This window comes from Sus scrofa, chromosome 3 (genome assembly GCF_000003025.6).
Source record: "Sus scrofa isolate TJ Tabasco breed Duroc chromosome 3, Sscrofa11.1, whole genome shotgun sequence".
NCBI lineage: Eukaryota > Metazoa > Chordata > Mammalia > Artiodactyla > Suidae > Sus > Sus scrofa.
This window is the reverse complement of record NC_010445.4, coordinates 79,922,264-79,942,955: the sequence shown is the minus strand read 5'-3', so window position 1 is coordinate 79,942,955 and position 20,692 is coordinate 79,922,264. Positions and strand designations below refer to the sequence as shown.

Here is a 20,692-nt window from a genome sequence, read left to right as displayed (position 1 = left end):
TTCAATTGTTTTATGGCAACTAATTTTACAGTAAGCTTCTGATTTCCATTAAAATGAGAAGCAATTACTGAATTATTAAATTCGACTACCCAGAGTTACCAATTTTGTCTTTTTATGGCCACACCTGCAGCATATCAAAGTTCCCAGGCTAGGGGTAACTGTGAGCTGTGGCTGCAAGCCTAAGCCACAGCCAGAGAGGATGCAAGCTACACCTGCAAACTACACTAAAGCTCCTGGCAATGCTGGATCCTTAAGCCACTGAGCAAGGCCAGGAATCAAACCTGAATCCTCATGGATACTAGTAAGGTTCATTACCACTGAGTCACAAGAACTCCTACCACTACCAAATCAATCATTTTGTCTTTTTAGGGCCACACTCATGCAGCATGTGGTTTCCCAGGCTAGGGGTCTAATTGGAGCTGTTGCTGCCAGCCTATGCCAGAGCCACAGCAACACCAGATCCAAGCCCCGTCTGCAAACTACACCACAGCTCACAGATACCTAACCCACTGAGGGAGGCCAGGGATCGAACCCACAACCTCATGGTTCCCAGTCAGGTTCATTTCCACTGCGACATAACGGGAATTCCGCCGAATCAATCATTTTAATTAACTACTTGTTGCAGACACAAAGCAGCTGCAGGCTGATTTGCTACAATTCTTCCAAAGGCAAAGGAACTTCCCAGCTTCTTTTCTAACACATGTGAAATGACACATGAAAGATGGTGAGTGTGATAACCAGATTTTGTAGGTCCAAGTTACAGTCCACCTTAAAGGTCTGGCTTTTATCCAAAGGCAATCAGAAGCCAGGAAAGCTTTTATAAAGAGGAGTGTCTGACAAATTTAAAAAGATAACTACAGTGTGTGCAGAACTGACTGAAAGGTGGCTAAGGCAAGGACAGACCTAAGTTAGATTTTACACTACTCCTGGTGCGAGACAATGCTTATTGATCAGGGTAGATGCAATAAAGACGTTTCATAAACCACTGAAAAGACTTACTAGTTAGGAGAACTCTTTGTACAATTAAAATCTGCTACATATATGCATGCGTTTTTATTTTTTGAAGAGATTCCAATTAACAATGGTTGTTCTCAAAGAAAAGGATCAGGATGACGAACTTCTCATCGTTCACTTTTTCTATTCTGTTAAATTTTCTAACAGCACATATACCTGTAAATGGGGAGTTATCAGGGTTGGGCGATTTACTTCCATTAAAAAACATACACAAACTGAAAAAAGTACCCAGGATTAAGCCCTTAAGATAGCAGGTAAGTGTGAACTCTTTCCGCCCCCCCTTCTTACATAGGTTTTTCAAGAGCATCAGAAATAATACGAATATTGTGGGGAGAGGGGATAAAGCAGGGTGGATGGCAATAAATTAATCTGCCTTTTGAAACCAAGTATTTAATATTTTCATCAAGTTGTGTCAATACAATTTCAAAGTAAATGCCAACTGGAAGACCAGGCCCAGAAATCCATAAAAGAAACAATTTTCCAAACAACAAGGAATGCCAAGATGCTCTTCTACTCCAGATGCACTGGCCAGTCAGCCAGATTACCGAGTATTTACCTGAAAAGAGAGAAACTTAAGTTTCAAAACCCGTAGTGACAGAATTTTAAGAATGGAAGATGTTTAAGGCAATTATCCAAATCTCTATTTCTTTCTTCTTAGGGCCACACCTGCAGCATATGGAAGTTCCCAGGCTAGGGGGTCGAATCCAAGCTGCAGCTGCTGGCCTACACCACAGCTGGAGCAATCCCCACGTGAGCTGCTTCTGCAACCTAAACTACATCTCACAGCAACGCCAGTTCCTTAACCCACTTCGCAGAACGAGGGATCAAACCCACATGCATCCTCGTGGATACTAGTCAGGTTCATAACTTGATGAGCCACAATAGGAGCTCCCAAATCTTCCTATTTTTATAGGCAAGCAAACACTCAATTATGAACTTCTTTTTAGCCCTGATGACCAGCAAACAAGCAGTTACTGCCCCCATCCCAACTCTGCAAAAATATGCTTATTTTTGGAGTTCCCGTCATGGAAAAGAGGAAATGAATCCAACTAGGAACCATGAGGTTGCAGGTTCGATCCCTGGTCTCACCCAGTGGGTCAAGGATCTGGCATTGCTGCGAGCTGTGGTGTAGGTCACAGACTCGGCTTGGATCCTATGTTGCTATGGCTGTGATGTAGGCCGGCAGCTATAGTTCCGATTTGACCCCTACCCTGGGAACCTCCATATGCTGCGGGTATGGCCGTGAAGAGCCAAAAAAAGAAAAAAAAAAAAAAAGGGCAGCTTATTTTGACCTTGCAGAAAAATTCACAACCTACATATACGTACCACATCATCAATTTTCAGAATGCTCCGGACAGTTTCAGTTGCTAGAGTTAGCGCACTGACTGAAACCAACAGAGGCTGGACAACCATTTCCTCCAATATGTTGGAAATACCACCCTGCAAACCAGTACACATTGCTTTTAGTATTTATAATGATACCTTTACCAACTACACAGTTACCAGTATGCCTCAAGGCCTTTCAAACTTAAGTTTCTTTCAGTCTATTCAAAGGTAAGATACTCTCTACTAAGCTCTTCTTTACACAACTGTAGTTCAATTAAAATCTGGAAAAACTGAATTAATGCTGGATTACCCTAATCTTGACTCCTAAACAATTCCTTGTTAAGTGTATTTATTTAAAAATATCCTGGGGATTCTCAAGTGGCACATCAGGTTAGGAATCTGGTGGTGTCACTGTAGCGGCTTGGGTTGCTGCTGTGGTGTGGATTTGATCCCTAGCCCAGGAACTTCCATATGCTGGGAGGTATGGCCAAAAAAAAAGAATTTTTTTTTTCTTGCTCTATAGTTGAAACCAACACAACACTGTAAATCAACTATACTTTAGTTTTTAAAAGTTATAAGATTTATCACTTCTGACTCCTAATTTTGAATTTGGCAAAGTCTAGTCTAACCTGCCTTTTATATCTCCCTCATTTCCCACTTTTATTTTTTGGCCACATGTGTGGCATGTGGAAGTTCCTAGGCCAGGGATCAAACCTGTACCACAGCAGCAACCCAAGCTACTAGTGACAAGGCTGAATCCTTAACCTGCTATGCCAAAGAAAACGCCCTCATTTGCCACTTTTAAATGATTGCCACTATCCTAGTCACCTTTATCCCAGCATGACTACTGACAGTCATAATAGGCAATCCTGTCTCCAACATTCCCTCTTTAAAACAGGGATTCCTCATTCTAGCTTTAATCTGCTCTTTCCAACCTTTAAGCCAACATATAACCTCTGCTCTAGACAAAACACATTAACTTAGTGGTCCCTCTTACTAGTAAACCACTGCTTTCCCATCTGAAATTTTCTCATCTACCAACCAAGGCTGCAGCTTCATGAAACTTTCCCTAATTAAGTAATGCCCTCCTTTGGAGTACTCCAACTATTCAAAAAATATTTTGGATTGTTAATTTCCATTACATATTATCTGACTCAATAAAAGGAGACACTAATAAAACATTAATACCCAAGGGGAGAGTATTACTGTTCTGTGTGTTTACCTTATACAACTACACTAGACTCCTGCTCATCACAGCACCAATAATTAATACATACTGTTTACTACACACCAGGCATCTTTGTAAGAACTTTCTAATTAGTAATCCATTTAATCCTCACAGGCCTATATGGGAATTATTAATACCCCCTGCTTTCACAAATGAGGAAACTGAAGCACATACTAAGTAACTTGCTAAATTTGCACAATCATTAAATGGCAGAGTTAATGAACAAATAATACTTCTCACTAGGGCATCTTCATTCTTCATAGCATACATTAACCTGAAGGTCTTATATTTAAATCCAAGGTTACTCTACTTTTAATTACAAAGCCTTTCATTCAATAGACAATTATGAAGCTTTTAATACTGTAATCAACATTTTCTACAGGAATTTAAGATTAAATTACTACCTTTCGGACATTGATGCCTGTAGTTTTTTCACCTTGGGCATGCCGGTTTCTTAGTTCTGTTACTGTAGAAATGGGATTCAGGCCAGCATTTTCAGCTAGTGTAGATGGAATGACCTCCATGGCATCTGCAAAAGCACGAACGCAGTAGGATTCCATACCACTCAATGTTCGTGAGTATTCAGTTAACCGTAGGGCCAACTCTATTTCTGGAGCACCGCCTCCTGCAATAAGAGCTCTGAAATTCACAAATATATTTTTAGTTTAACTTATCCAACAGAATGTGATTTTTCAAATAATTTAGTATTTATACTTCAATAATCAAAATACATTAAATTTTTATGTTCAAGATGTTACTTAGTAATTTAATATTACCTCTTCTTCACCAAACAGCGAATAACACACAAGGCATCATGAATAGAACGCTCAGCTTCTTCAATCACCAATTTGTTAGACCCACGAACAACAATTGTAACTGTTTTTCCAGGGCTTGCACAGCCTGTAATCTTTAGTGAACAAACTCTTAGGTATTTGAAAGATTAAAATAAACAAAAACCCAAACAAAAGTTTAGCTATAATATTGTTACCTTAAGCATTTTGCCAGAACCATTTAAGTTGACCTCCTCAGCCAACTCAGCTGATCCCAGCATGTCAGCAGTGAACTGGTCAATATGAGCAACTGGTTTGGTTCCAATAGTCTGGGGAAAATAGTCAAATCCACAAATTGAGACATCTGAATAGTGAACATCTTCACACATTATTACATTAAAAATGTTTTACCTTACAAATGAATTCAATGTCTTCTCTTTCAATATCCTTAACCACCATAATCTTCATTTTGTTCAGGAAATGTAATGCAAGATCACTAAGAGCATCTCTAAAATACAAAATCAGTGATAATGTCAATACTAGGTTAAAAAAAAGTTGCTGTTCAACTCCTTTTTTAGGTTTTCACAGTTTTACTTTGTTTAAATGGTCAAGTATTTAACAAATTATTTGTGAAAAAAAGATGCTTTAACAAATTTATTAACTCAAAATTCTTGACTAAGATTTTTAAAGGATAATATTTAAAATGTATCCCAATGACACTATAAAAGATAGTAAAGCACAGTAAGACAATCATGTCAATGTTTTTCTTAATAGTAAATGAGTATATCTCTGGTAATTAACTATTGATACCTCACGAATTTAGAATTAAGTATGATTAATTTAAGACTCTACAAATTCACACTTTTATAGAAATTATCTGGAGTGATCCTCCTGACAACACTATGATATTGGAAGGGTGGATAGTACTATCCTTGTTTTACAGATAAGTGAACCGAGTTTTGAGAACAATTTACTCAAGGTTACTCGCTATTACATAACTTGGGATTAGAAGGTATTCAACTCTTTACTAACGTTTCTGTATCAAGAGCATCCACAGTACTTTCTGGCATAATGTATTAAGATACCTGAGAATGTGCCCACTCATTAGAAGAACACATTGAAAATCAACAATAAAAGGGATCAGTTTAAACTTGGGAGAATTCTTTTACTCCACGGATTCCAGCATTCCCACCAAAAGAAATTCTAAAATTTCAAGCAAAACTATTGAAATGGACCTTTAAATAAAAGCCTCTAAAATTTTAACTAATTAATTTTATTATTATTATTTTTTTTTGTCTTTTTTGTCTTTTGTTGTTGTTGCTATTTCTTGGGCCGCTTCCGCAGCATATGGAGGTTCCCAGGTTAGGGGTTGAATCGGAGCCGTAGCCACCGGCCTACACCAGAGCCACAGCAACTCGGGATCCCAGCAGCGTCTGCAACCTACACCACAGCTCACGGCAACGCCGGATCGTTAACCCACTGAGCAAGGGCAGGGACCGAACCCGCAACCTCATGGTTCCTAGTCGGATTCGTTAACCACTGCGCCACGACGGGAACTCCTAACTAATTAATTTTAGACTTAAGTTAGACTATTTTGGCTGCACCTGTGGCACAGGGAGGTTCCCAAGGCAGGGACTGAACCCATGCCACCAGAGACACCACCGAATCCTTTACATGCTGTGCCACAGAGGCAACTCCCTAAAGTTAGCTTTTTCTTGATATTAAGAGTGTTGGGCCAGAAAAATAATATATCCCACATTTAAATTATCACAACGGGAAAAGAATTCACTTTAGATCATTAGTCAAAATACAATAATGCCCTAATAATGAAGATGCATTTCAGATTTCAAGTACTTTACCCACCTCCAATGTTTCTTTAAAAAATTGCTAAAAGGGGAGTTTCCACTGTGGCTTAGCGGGTTAAAGACAGTGTCCGGGAGGATGCAGGTTCAATCCCTGGCCTCACTCAGTGGGTTAAGGATCTGGGGCTGCACTATAGGTCACAGATGTGACTCAGATCCAGTGTTGCTGTAGCTGTGGCATAGGCCTTGGCTGCAGCTCCAATTCTACCTAGCCTGGAAACTTCCATGTGCGGCGTGTGCGGCCATTAAAAAAAAAAAAAAAAATTGCTAGAAGGGATCCAACATCAATTATCATTAAGAAGTGAACAAAATAAATAGCCCCATACCTTAGAATAGACTTCTGTATGAGAAGAACATTACAACCTGTTTTTTTAATTTGTTTCACTAAATTCAGAATATAGGCTCTCTCCTCTCGTAGCACTCGATCCATCTGGACATAGTCAGAAACTACTATTTGATTGTCCATCTGTTTGGGAAAATACATTAATAATTTGCATTTTAAAAGTTTTTAAGCAAAAAAATGAGACTTTCGATGAAAACATACTATGTAAAGTATAAATTCGACCAAAACCATACCAAACAAGAAACTACTTAGACACACACAGAGTCTAAGAAAGTAAATATACAGCAAACAATTTAGGTTTTTTACCTTCATCTACACACTTTGCTGTCTTATTTTTATTTTTTATAAGCACATTTTTTGATAATCATAAAACATGAAAATGATTATCCAGGAGTTCCTGTAGTGGCTCAGTGGGAACAAATCCAACTAGTATCCATGACGATGCAGGTTTGATCCCTGGCCCACTCAGTGGGTTAAGGATCCAGCATTGCTGTAAGCTGTGGTGCAGGTTGTAGGCATAGCTCAGATCCCATGTTGCTGTGGCTGTGGCATAGGCCGGCAGCTATAGCTCTGCTTCAACCCCTAGCCTGGGAACTTACATATGCTGGGTTCAGCCCTAAAAAGCAAAAACAAACAAACAAACAAAAAAAAAGATCAATTTCATGTCAATTCTTTTCATACAAATTTATTGCTAAAATTATTTCAATCGCATCCTTTTTACACAAGCCATAGCTTGTTAAAAAAACAAAAATTTGATGGGGAGTTCCTATCACGGCTCAAAGGAAACAAATCTGACAAGTATACATGAGGACGCAAGTTATCCCTGGCCTTGCTCAGTGGGTTAGGGGTCTGGCGTTGTAGTGAGCTGTGGTGCAGGTCGAAGATGTGGCTTGGATTCTGAATTGCTATGGCTGTGGTGTAGGCCCGCAGCTACAGCTCCAGTTCGACCCCTAGCCGGGGAACCTTCGTATGCCAAGGGTGCAGCCCTCAAAAGACCAAAAAAAAAAAAAAAAAAATTGACACGCTGAAACAAAGTACCAAGGACAAATATAGTTTATATTAAAGACCTAAAAAAAAAACATCAGTTTTTATAAGGGTTAAAATTTGGTTAACAAATGACAACAGAAAACCTGTATGCCAACATATATGTTCAACGAGAAAAAATCTGAGTGAGGTGACAAAAATCAACCACACCTTTTGGGAATGGTATTTTGGGTTTTTTTTGGTCTTTTGAGGGCCACACCCATGGCATATGAAAGTTCCCAGGCTAGGGGTCAAATCTGAGCTACAGCTGCCAGCCTACACTACAGCCACAGCAACTCGGGATCCGAACCGTGTCTGTGATCTACATGGCTCCCGGCAATGCTGGATCCTTAATCCACTGAGTGAGGCCAGGGATGGAACCCGAAACCTCATGGCTTCTAGTCGGGTACCTTACTGCTGAGCCCCAACAAGAACTCCAGGAACGGCACTTGAAAAGATATCCCCATCAGAAGTTCCCGTCATGATGCAGCGGAAATGAATCTAACACGGCTCGAATCTGGTATTGCTGTGGCTGTGGTGTAGGCTGGCAGCTGTAGTTCCGATTCAACCCCTAGCCTGGGAACCTCCATATGCCGAATGTGTGGCCCTAAAAGGACAAAAAAAAAAAAAAAAAAAAAAAAAAACAACCCCACAAAAAACAAAACAAAACCCCGACAACAACAACAACAACAAATAATCCCATCAGAATTCCCTTGTGGCTCAGCAGGTTAAGGATCCAGTGTTGTCACTGCTGTGGCATGGGTTTGATACCTGGCCTGGGAACTTCCATATGCCATGGTTGGGGCAAATAAAAACATACAAACAAATAAAACCAAATAAACAAAAAAATAACCCCACTTAAGCTGTCTTCTTGTGTAAAGCTGATGTTCAATTTCAATAAACAATCAATTTAGGTTATACATTTATCATATATGGCATCCAATATTTTCTACTTTTGTCTCAACTTTACTAATTCTTTTTAGAGCCATGCTTTTTATCACTAGTATCAGCATTTTCTATTTTTATAATAATGAGCAAGTTTTCAGTATTAGCCAAACACACAAGCAACCATTTCATTTAGTTTTACTTACATCTGTTTTAGGAGCAGATAAGCAGAACTGAATAAGCCCAATCTTAGCCTTTTCAACTCTGGTTATGCCAGAATTTGCCACTTTCTGAGTAAGAACCAGACCTTCTACCAACTCACAGTCATCGATTGTCCCACTTAAAGAAAAAAAAAAAAAAAAAAAAAAAAGAAGAAGGAAATGAGATAATTAAGAGGGAGGAAATCTGCAAGTTTAGTAGAACACCTTAAAAATCATCAGTAATTTAATTATCAGTGATTAAAATGTGCTTTAGCCTCATTCACATTTCTAGTGCCCATTCCTGAACCACACTGCCCTGCCATCATTAGGAATGTAAATAAATTCTTGAGATTCCCACATTAATACAAATTGCTATGCAAACAAAAACCAAACTTTTGTGACTTTCTAGGTGGTTTCCATTTAACTTATTTTTGCCAACAACCAATATTACTTTCGAAATCGATTTCTATTAATTAAAGCTGTAATGAGAGATACTTACCCAAGTTTCTTAACTATTTTAATATCTCTAAGATCTACACTAGTAGCTGTGGCTGGGTCAATCACTTTCATCACTGCATTTACACTCATTGGAGAAAGGAGACTTGAATACTGAGACACAACCTAGAATTATTAAAAAACAGAATCAGTGTCACAACAGAAAAAGCCCTATTACTTTATAATGATAAAAATATTCGAGAAGTAATCTCAATCACTTTTGGGAGAGCATAAGAGAAAACATTCTATATAAACTGTCTTTTCTATTCAGGTTTGCTGAAACCAGGATACAAAATTAAAAATATATGCTCTCAATTCCCTGGGGGCGGGGAATGGTTAAGAATTCGGTGTTGTCACTGCTGTGGCTCATGTCAGATCTCTGGCTGGGGAATTCCTGCATGCCATGGCCAGAAAAAAAAAGAACAAAGAAAACTTGCATTTCTCTCTTATTAATATGGTACTCAGTACTCAGGACTAACCAGATTACTCATAATCCTATAGAAAATTAGTTTAGTAACATGGTCACTCTTGAGAAATAACATTTATAAACTGTCCAGCATCAATAACCACAGCATAAGATTTGTATGTAATTCTTAATGAACCTTAAATTATAATTTTACTATGATCTTTCAGTGCTGGTCTCACCTTTGAGTTCAACGACGTGGTGGCACTATTCAACAAGGTATCTCTGTCACTAAGTTCCACAGGTCGAGACATGTCAGTCAAGATTTCAATACCCTTTTCCAGAGCCTTCTGGAATGACTCAGAAATGATGGTTGGATGAATCCCTGCCATTTATGAAGGACCACTTATTTAATTGTAACAGACAAATTTCATATTTGACATGACTTAAAATTTCTCTATTCATTAACATTTCAAAGCAGTAAAATTCTCAATTATTTAAAACTATAATTTAGGCTTCAGTTATAAACATAATGGCTTTTATAACCTTAATCACAAATAGTCCTAATAATTTACTTCCATTTAATTTGGTATAGATTAGTTACATACTCATGTGATATTTGAGACTAAAACCAATTTCATACTTTTCAAAACTCTACAAATCTACATAAGTAGAATAATTGACCAGAGAGTCACTACTACGTCTAAAAATTATTTACCAAATCAAGAACCCATATTATATCCCAAATCACAGTTCTCATCTATACCCTAAATTTTATCAAATTCCATTCAAAAGGAGACCTAGAAAAAGAAAACATTTTCTAACTCACATAATACGGTGAAATTTAATCTAAAAATTTCTGATTAAAAATTAGCTGTTCCAAATTAAATTTTAAATCAGATATTACTTAGCAACTTCTTGCCTTTATTCAGTAATATAAAGCATGTTCCAAGTCTTCTTACCTACCTTTCTGAAGAAGCTTCGTACAGGAATCTAAAAGAGAGCCAGCAATGATGACCACCGAAGTGGTGCCATCTCCTGCTTCTATATCCTGAGCCTTCGACAGCTCCACCAGCTAAGTGAACAGAACATCAGGTTGCTCAATCAGAAATATGAAAACTCAGTAAAACCTAATTCAAATATAACTTCAATGACCTTCACATCAGTTTCACATATAAAACTTTATTATCAACACTGTAAGATTCAATATACTTGACTTTTGATTTGCTGTCCACCTTGGTTTCATTTAAAACTGACCTACTAGAGTTCCCATCATGACTCAGCAGAAATGAATCTGACTAGAAGGTTCAGGTTTGATCCCTAGTCTCATTCAGTGGGTTAAGGATCCAGTGTTGTGAGCTATGGTATAGGGCACAGACTCAGCTAGGATCTGGAGTCACTGTGGCTGTGACTTAGGCCATACCTAAGCCCCTAGACTGGGAACTTCCAATGCCAAGGGTGCGGCCCTAAAGAGACAAAAAAACGACAATAAAACTGACCTATATATTTGTGACACACATAATTCTTATATATTTTTTCTCTAAGTAGCTCTATTATGATTTCCATTCCAGACTATAGTTTGTAAATTTTTTCCTTGAGCTAGCTACTCAAAAGGACAATGGATAACTTGCAGACTCAGAAGTTATGAAATGTAACATTCAGAGGAGACTGTCAGTTTGGAATCCTTCCCCAAGCTTATCTAAACTGACCCTGCATTATGCAAATTAAGATTTTTTTTTTTTTGCTTTTTAGGGCCTCATCCACAGCAAATGGAAATTCCCAAGCTAGGGGCTAAAACTAAGCTACAACTACAGCAACAGGTCTGTGACCTACACCAAAGCTCACAGCAACACCAGATCCCTGACTGCCAGGGTTTGAATCCATATCCTCAATGACTTAGTCATTTCTGCTGAGCCATGTGGGAAACTCCAAAAGGGACTTTAACATAAATTTATTTTTTTTTCTTTTCATGTCTTTTTAGGGCCACACCCGGAGCATACAGAAGTTCTAGAGTTCCTGTCGTGGCTCAGTGGTTAACGAATCCGAGTAGGAACCATGAGGTTGCGTGTTCGATCCCTGGACTCGCTCAGTGGGTTAAATAAAATAAATTTATCTTGAAAAAAAAAAAAGTAGTTCCCAGGCTAGGGGTTGAATGGAAGTTGTGTCTGTGACCTATACCACAGTTCACTAGGACACTAGTTGGGTTTATTACCAATGAGCCACAATGGAAACTCCTTAAGAGGAATTTCTAAAGAATATTTGTTTTTGCTGCTACAGTGACTTCTCACTTGACATTGGAATCATCATTATGATCCACAGTTGAATTAAAACCTGTTTTTAGGATTTCGTGTCATGGCTCAGCAGTAATGAAACCAAATAGTAGCCATGAGGATGCAGGTTCCATCCCTGGCCTCGCTCAGTGGGTTAAGGGTCTGGCATTGTCGTGAGCTATGTAGGTCACAGACGCAGCTAGGATCCTGCTTTGCTGTGGTGTAGGCTGGCAGCTATAGCTCAGATTCAACTCCTAGCCTGGGAACTTCCATATGACACTGTGCGGCCCTAAAAAGCAAACAAATATTAAAAAAAAAACCCACAAAAACACCCCAACTTTTTGAAAATAAACTTATTTTCTTCTTCATTTTTTTTGATCTTTTTGTGTCTTTAGGGCAGCTTCCATGGCATATGGAGGTTCCCAGGACAGGGGTCCAACTGGAGCTGGAGCTGCTGGCCTATGCCAGAGCCAGAGCAATGCTGGATCCTTAACCCACTGAGCGAGGTCAGGAATCGAACCCGTGACCTCATGGATGCTAGTTGGGTTCTTTAACTGATGAGCCATGACGGGAATTCCAAAAATAAATTTAAATTTTATTTAATAGTTTAAATGAACTTAAAGTTTAAACACAAAATTTATTTTGTATACAATAATTTTACTCTCTTCCAGCTAACAATCACTAAGCTAATAACTTGAACAATTTTGCTTTTTTATCTCTTCCTCCTCCATGTGTGGCACATTGCTACAGCCAAGACATTCATGTTTTATTGTCACTTGCAACTAAGAACATAATACTAAGCATAATGTATCCCCAAAACATGCATGTTTGGCATAAAAAAGGATAAAATTTCCATTGTGTTTAAACAATATCATGTGATAAAACAAATTTAACTGTTTACTAAATATCAAACAGTACACTAAAAAAAAAATTCACTAGATCCTACGGTATAGCATTGGGAACTATATCTAGTTACTTATGATGGAGCATAATAATGTGAGAAAAAAATGTATACATGTATGCGGGACTGGGTCACTTTGCTATAGAGTAGAAAACTGACAGAACACTGTAAACCAGCTATAACGGAAAAAATAATAAAACCTCACTAGAGTTCCCAGGTGGCTCAGGAGGTTAAGGATCCAGCATTGTCACTGCTGAGGTATGGGTTCAATCTGTGGCCTGAGATCTTCCTCATGCCACAGGCTCAGCCAAAGAATTTTAAACAAAACAAACAACAACAACAACAACAAAACAACCCAAAAGACCTCACCTAAAATTTTTACTTACCATTCTTGCTGCTGGATGTAACACTTGCATTTGTTTCAGAATGGTGGCACCATCATTTGTAATGGTCACATCGCCTTTTCCATCCTGAATCTGCAAAGATTGGTTTTTGTAGAAAGTTATAATTCAAATACTGCTTTCTTTATCCAATATTAACATGAGACCCTAAAAGCTTTGATTTTAATACTTCTTGAATATCAATTTATGTTTGCATAGTGCTTTGTTTCAAATTGTTTTCTTTTACCTTAGAATGACTTAAGAATATGCAGTAATGGTCCAACTTTATAAGTGAACTAGCTGAGGTTTTTTTCCTACTTAAAAGAGTTGAGGAGTTACCTTCGTGGCGCAGTGGAAACGAATCCGACTAGGAACCATGAGGTTGCGGGTTCGATCCCTGGCCTCGCTCAGTGCGTTAAGGATCTGGCGTTGCCATGAGCTGTGGTGTAGGTTGCAGACTCGGCTTGGATCTGGTGTTGCTGTGGCTCTGGCGTAGGCCAGTGGCTACAGCTCAGATTAGAGCCCTAGCCTGGGAAGCTCCGTATGCCGCAGGTGCTGCCCCAGAAAAGACAAAAAGACAAAAAAAAAAAAAAAAAAAAAAAAAGAAAAGAAAAAAAAGGACTCACTGTCACAAACAACATATGAATTATAGTTAGGTTCTATTCATCCCAATCTACCTGTTTCTGAACTCTCAAAGCCTTTGTAACACTTTAAACAACACATCTTAACCTTCTATAGAGACCCTGCAGTATGAACAGTAGCACTCAATAAGTAATAATAATGATTCAGCTTTTTACCATTTTATCCATTCCTTTTGGCCCAAGGCTAGTTCTAATAGCATCAGCAACAGCTGAAAAAGAAGAAAAAAGAAATTAAGACTCTTTATTTAAATAGAAAACCATTTCTACTCTCAAATAATCATTTTGCCCTTATCTGAATATGGCACACAATTTACTTGTGTCCTCTAAAGAAAATAAACTAATAATAATCTACTGGAGACCAATTATTTTATTCTTTTAATTGTATGTCACGTCATCTTTTGTTGCTAAAATCACTTAAACAGCATTCATAATCTGCATATGGCAGGATAAATTTTGAAGATTCATCTACTCTTCCTTTAAACATCAAAATGGTATAATCTAGTTATGCAGTGATTAAAGACATTATTTTCTCCATTTCTTAAAACAAAGAGCAACATAACATAAGCTAGACCTCCTAGCACACTATACAACTCACTTACTTGTTTACACCGTACCTCCACCAACTATAATGTAATTTCTGAGGACAAAGGCTTTTGTTCACTAATGTGAAGCTGGTATATGGATGGCCCACAGGCAAAAACAAAACATCTTTGGGAGTTCCCGTCATGGCTCAGTGGTTAATGAATCCGACTAGGAACCATGAGGTTGCAGGTTCGATCCCTGCCCTTGCTCAGTGGGTTAAGGATCCCACATTGGGGTGAGCTCTGGTGTAGGTCCCACACGCAGCTCGGATACTGCGTTGCTGTGGCTCTGCCTGCTGTGGCTCTGGCGTAGGCTGGCGGCTACAGCTCCAATTCGACCCCTAGCCTGGGAACCTCCACATGCCTCGGTAGCAGCCCAAGAAATGGCAAACAGACCAAAAACAAAAACAAAACACAACAAAACTTGACACCTTTGACTTCCAAACCAAATCAAACAAAAACCACACAATCCCCCCGGCCCCAAATCTCTGGACATACAGTCTACCATTCCAAAGTTATCTAATCTTATTATCTGTCCATGTTCCTATTTTATTAGACCACTTATCATTTCCTCAGAGAAAGTGGAATTGATGAACAATATCTGATCCTCTTTTCTTTGACAAGTCCAGGACACATGATTAAACCTTCCTCTTTCTCACCTCCATATACAAAGGGCAAAGATAGTGCCCCATTTATTTCTGTACACTCCACAACTAGCATGCTTCCCCTACACTGTGTAAACAATATTTGAAGTTCCCATTGTGGCACAGTGGAAACGAATCCAACTAGGAATCATGAAGGTTTCGGGTTCGATCCCTGGCCTTGCTCAGTGGGTTAAGGATCTGGCATTGCTGTGAGCTGTGGTGTAGGTTGCAGACGTGGCTCAGATCTGATATTGCTGTGGTGTAGGCCAGCAGCTGTAGCTCAACCCCTAGCCAGGGATGCTCCACATGCTGCAGGTGTGGCCCTAAAAAAAAAGAAAAGAAAAATGTTTTAGACAAATTATTTCTCTGAAAATGTCTAAGGTTTAACATGCTGTGTCCCACACAGTATTATCTGTTAAATGACTCCTGCTGAAGAGTATTGGAACTACTACCACCACTACTTCTCTGTGTGGTTTTGATATCATCAATCAGTGCTACTTATTACTACCTTTTTGGTTATTACTGAAATTAGAAAACACCGGTTCCATGAATTATATTAAAAATGCATCATCATGGCACAACGGAAACAAATCCAACTAGGAACCATGGGGTTGAGGGTTTGATCCCTGGCCTTGCTCAGTGGGTTAAGGATCTAGTGTTGCTGTGACCTGCGGTATAGGTCAAAGTCATGGTTTGGATCTGGCATTGCTGTAGCTGTGGCTGTGGCCAGCAGCTGTAGCTCCAATTAGACCCCTAGTCTGGGAACCTCCACATGCCGCGGGTGGGGCCCTAAAAAGACACCCCCCCCCAAAAGCATCTGTCAGCAGGTTTTCTCAACCAGTTTGTAGGGCTGTGCCTGACTTGGACTAATCGCGCCCCTTTGTGCTGCAAGGTAAGTCAGGCTTATAGGTAGTTTAGGTGGCCTTTGTTTCCTTTCTGCATGTCTCCTGTGTCCAGTTTCAATTCTCGTATATGATGTTTCCAAGGTGACAAAGTAACATCTCATATCTTCCCTATTTGTTCAAAACCTATCATATTATATAGTTTTTGACCCCTAGAAGGTCCCAGAACTTATCTAACATATTGTTTCTAATATAATAAATCTAAGCTTTAACTATGATCTCTACATAACTATCTACCAACTTTTTTTTTTTTTTTTTTTTTTTTTTTGTCTTTTTGTCTTTTGTTGTTGTTGTTGCTATTTCTTGGGCCGCTCCCGCGGCATATGGAGGTTCCCAGGCCAGGGGTTGAATCGGAGCTGTAGCCACCGGCCTACGCCAGAGGCACAGCAACGCAGGATCCGAGCCACGTCTGCAACCTACACCACAGCGCACGGCAACGCCGGATCGTTAACCCACTGAGCAAGGGCAGGGACCGAACCCGCAACCTCATGGTTCCTAGTCGGATTCGTTAACCACTGCGCCACGACGGGAACTCCCTATCTACCAACTTTTATTTCCAGTTAATCATCTCAACTTCCAAATGATTCCTAAATATACCCATCTGGTCAGTCTTTTTTTTTTTTTAAACTTTTTGTCTTTTGCCTTTTCTAGGGCCGTTCCCGAAGCATATATAAGTTCCCAGCTGGGGGCTGAATCAGAACTGCAGCTGCTGGCTTACGCCACAGCCCCAGCCACTGGGGATCCAAGTCGCATCTTCGACCTACACCACAGCTCACAGCAACGCCATTTAACCCACTAAGCAAGGGCAGCGATCAAACCTGCAACTTCATGGTTCCTAGTCAGATTCATTAACCACTGAGCCAAGACGGGAACTCCTGGTCAGTCTTAACTATCCAACTCATGCAGGCCCAAATGAAAACCTATCCTCCTTTTCCACTACCCCCACCCCCAGTGCAACTGTTTCTTTTAGAATCATCATCACACCCCCACTCACGGGGACAGATAACCTCAAATATATGTAAGGCTGTACTTCACATATCTGGCTCTTTACATACCTTCTTATGTAATCCTCACAGCGACCCTCCAAGTTAGCTGTCACCTCATATTGAAGAACAGCGACCCTCCAAGTTAGCTGTCACCTCATATTGAAGAACAATCTGTAGCTGCTGGAATTACACTAAACCCTTTCCAGGACATCAGGCCCCTTCAACATTTGTCCTCACTTTACCTTTCAAATCTCACCTCTCGTTTTTTTCTTTTTTGCTTTTTATGGCTGCACCCGCAGCATATGGAAGTTCCCAGTCTAGGGGTCCAATTGCAGCCACAGATGCTAGCCTATGCCACAGCAACGTAGGATCCGAGCTGCATCTGCGACCTATACAGCTCACAGCAAGGCAAGGTCCTTAACCCACTGAAGGAGGCCAGGGATCAAATCCACAACCTCATGGTTCCTAGTCGGATTCGTTTCCGCTGAGCCACAGGGTAACTCTTCACCTCTCATTTCTTCAGGCATCTTACTCTCTAACCCGAATAAAATACCCACTGTACACAATGCACATAATGGTCAAAAACTCTAAGCCTCTGCTCTCATTTTTTCCTTCCAGTCTTTTCTATCTCAACCCAGCTTCTCTTAATCCTCACACCTCTTAAAATCTTTCTCCTCCCTAATTGTATAGGTAGGGCAACCTTAGAGATTAAAGGTCACAAAGCCACGAAATAACGTAACTGAATGGAAAAAAGGCTTCTCGAATTCCACTATGGACCCAGCTCTTCTCCACCTGCCTGTTGCACTTGCAAAGCACAACGCCGCCTCACAATTATTCTCTGACAAGACGGGTCAGTTGGTTCCCCAGAACCCAGTACAATGGGACCGCCACGCCCCAATTTAAGGCACGGAGAGTTTACCCAAACTCGGTCAATGGCTGGGCGGAGAAGCTCATTTAAACAGTACTTTAATAGGGAAAAGAAAACATAAAAAGTACTGTGCAAACAACATTCTACCAGTGGACCGCTGCCTGCCGGCCTCGGCCGCTTTGTGAAATATGATGAAGCACAGCCCTGGACGACTATGGGCGTCTAGGATGCAGCAGGGACAAACTGGAAAAGCCTCCATACTCGGAGTCGGGAATTATGGGTTGAGAACAGAGAAGATTCTCTGCACTGAACTTACGCAACGGGAGGCCCAGAGGGAATCATTTGAAGAAACAGAAAATCCCATGCCCACCCAACACCCGGGTGAGAGCGCGTGGGAAGGCCGCGGCTCAGGCCGGGAGGCTGTACCTTTGGCCGCGGAGATGTTGCTGAAGCGGATCTGGGCCGGCTTATCACGGTCCTGATAGGCGCTCTTCCCGCGGCCGCTGGCAGCCCCGGCGGGCGGCCCGCTCCGGGGGGCCACGTTCTCAGGCATGGCAATCTCTGTTGGGTCTGAATACGATCGAGATGGACGGATGGATGAAGATTCTAGGTGGCCAGCCGCGCACTAACGGAAAGCACCCACCGCCTTTAAGAAGCTTCCAGAAAGCGGCGCCGGGCAGAGGAGGAGATGGGGGAGGGAGCCTGCCTGGCGGCGCGGCGCCGGCGTGACGTAACAGGCTGCCCGAAGTGCGCCGGGTGCGGGGGACCGCGCCGCGGAGCTCGGAAGTGGGGGGGGGGGGGTCTGTTGGCTCGGAGGCCGGGAGCTAGGGGCCCGGTGGGTGGCCTCCCAGGAGGCAGAGAGTACCACCTCCGATTTTAAAGGCAGGTGTTTGGACACCCACTTCTGCCCACTCCCCCCTCCTCCTCGGCGGTGAGGGCCCTTCCGTTAGTTCAGGCTGGGCCCAACGACGGCGCGGTGTTGTAGCCTGGGTCACGCCCGAGTGGGTGGGGCTGAGCGGGTGTTTGTAGAAATAGACCTGTATTTTATTGTTTTTACTAATTTTGAAAGCGAGTCGGAAGAAAGGTTTGGCAGAAGTGGCAGTTTTTCTTTTCTTTTTTAGATTATGGTATAGTTGATTTGCAATATTGTATTAGTCTCAGGTGTACAACATAGTGATTCAAAATTTTTATTTAAAGTTATTATGAGGGAGTTACCGTCATGGAGCAGCGGAAACGAATCCGACTAGGAACCATGAGGTGGCGGGTTTGATCCCTGGCCTCGCTCAGTGTAAGGATTCGGCGTTGCGGTGAGCTGTGGTGTAGGTCGCAGACGTGGCTCGGATCCCGCTGTGGTTGTGGTGTAGGCCAGTATGGGATTGGACGCCTAGTCCGGGAACCTCCATATGCCGCGTGTGTGGCCCTGAGAAGACCAAAAAAAAAAAAAAAAAAAAAAAAAGTTATTATGGGGAATACGGAATTCCCCGTTGTGTTGCAGTGGAAACCAACTAGTAGCCATGAGGTTGCGGCTTTGGCCTAGCTCAGCGGGTTAAGGATCTGACTTTGCAGCGAGCTGTAGTGTAGTTCGCAGACGTGGCTAGGGTCTGGTTTTGCTATGGCTGTGGCACAGGCCTGCTCCTACAGCTGTATTTTGACCCCTAGCCTGGGAACCTCCATATGCCTGGGGTGCTGCCCTAAAAAGGCAAAAATAAATAAATAAAGTTATCATAAAATAGTGGCCGTAATCCCTATGCTATGCAATATATCCTTTGGGTAATTTTACGCATGCCAGCTTGTACCTCTTAATCCCCTACCGTTATTTTGCTGCTCCCGAGAGGTAACCACTAGTCTGTTTTTTCTCTGTGTCTGTGAATCTATTTTGTTATATTCATTCACTTGTTTTATTTTTTTCATTCGACATGTAAGTGGTAATGTGTACTGTTTATCTTTCTTTATTTCGTTTAACATCATATTCTCTAGGTCCATCCATATTGTTGCAAATAGCAGAACTTCATTTCTTATGGCTGAATAGTATTCCATTGTGCACACATACCAGATCTTCTTTATCCATTGGTCTGTTAACTGGCATTTAGGTTGCTTCCATATCTTGATTATTGTAAATAATGCTGCTACAAACGTTGGGATTCATGTATCATTTGGAATTAGTGTTTTCATTTTCTTCATATTTACGACCAGGAGTAGAATTGCTGTGTCATATGTTGGTTCTATTTTTACTTTTTTGAGAACCCTCTAGTGCTGTTTTCCACCGTGGCTGCACCAGTTTACATGCCACCACCACCACCATTTCTGCCGATATTTTTTATGTTACCTTTGATGCTAGCCATTCTAACAGCTCTTTGTGGCTTTGATTTGCATTTCTCTGGTGATTAGCAATGTTGAGCAATTTTCAGAGTTCCTGTCCTGGCACAGCAGAAACAATTTGACTAGGAACTATGAGTTGGAGGTTTGATCCCTGGCCTTACTCAGTGCGTTAAGGATCTTGCATTGCTATGAGCTGTGGCATAGGCTGGCAGCTATAGCTCTGATTAGACCCCTAGCCTGGGGAACCTCCACACGCCAGGGTGTGGCCCTAAAAAGCAAAAAAAAAGAGCAATTTTCATGTGCTTATTGGCCATTTGTACGTTTTATTTGGAAGAGTCTATTCAGGTCTTCTACTCATTTTTTTTTCATTAGGTTGTTTTTTTGACATTGAGTTGTATGATACATGTGTATATTTTTTACCACACCCTCGGCATATGGAAGTTCCTAGGCCAAGGGATCAAATCCTAGCTACTGACCCATAGCTGTGGCAATGCCAGATCCTTAACCTACTGTGCTGGGCCGAGAATCAAACCCTAGCCTCAGCAGTGACCCAAGCAGGAGCAGAGAGAGATACCATTGGATCCTTAACCTGCTGCACCACAGCAGGAACTCCAGGATCATTCTTTTTTAATTTAGCTTGCAATTTTTGTT

At 40.9% G+C, this 20,692-nt stretch overlaps 1 protein-coding gene across 1 annotated transcript; it reads right to left on the bottom strand.

Moving 5' to 3' along the window:
- CCT4 (chaperonin containing TCP1 subunit 4) lies at nt 1,030–18,618 on the bottom strand. The gene is made up of 14 exons (XM_003125100.4): nt 18,149–18,618; nt 13,898–13,950; nt 13,107–13,196; nt 10,516–10,624; nt 9,792–9,934; nt 9,151–9,272; nt 8,658–8,790; nt 6,527–6,666; nt 4,750–4,846; nt 4,557–4,667; nt 4,345–4,475; nt 3,973–4,207; nt 2,341–2,454; nt 1,030–1,570 (listed from the first exon to the last, which is right to left on the bottom strand). The coding sequence occupies exons 1-14, from the start codon at nt 18,273–18,275 to the stop codon at nt 1,556–1,558; spliced, it is 1,620 nt and encodes a 539-aa protein (XP_003125148.1). The 5' UTR covers nt 18,276–18,618; the 3' UTR covers nt 1,030–1,555.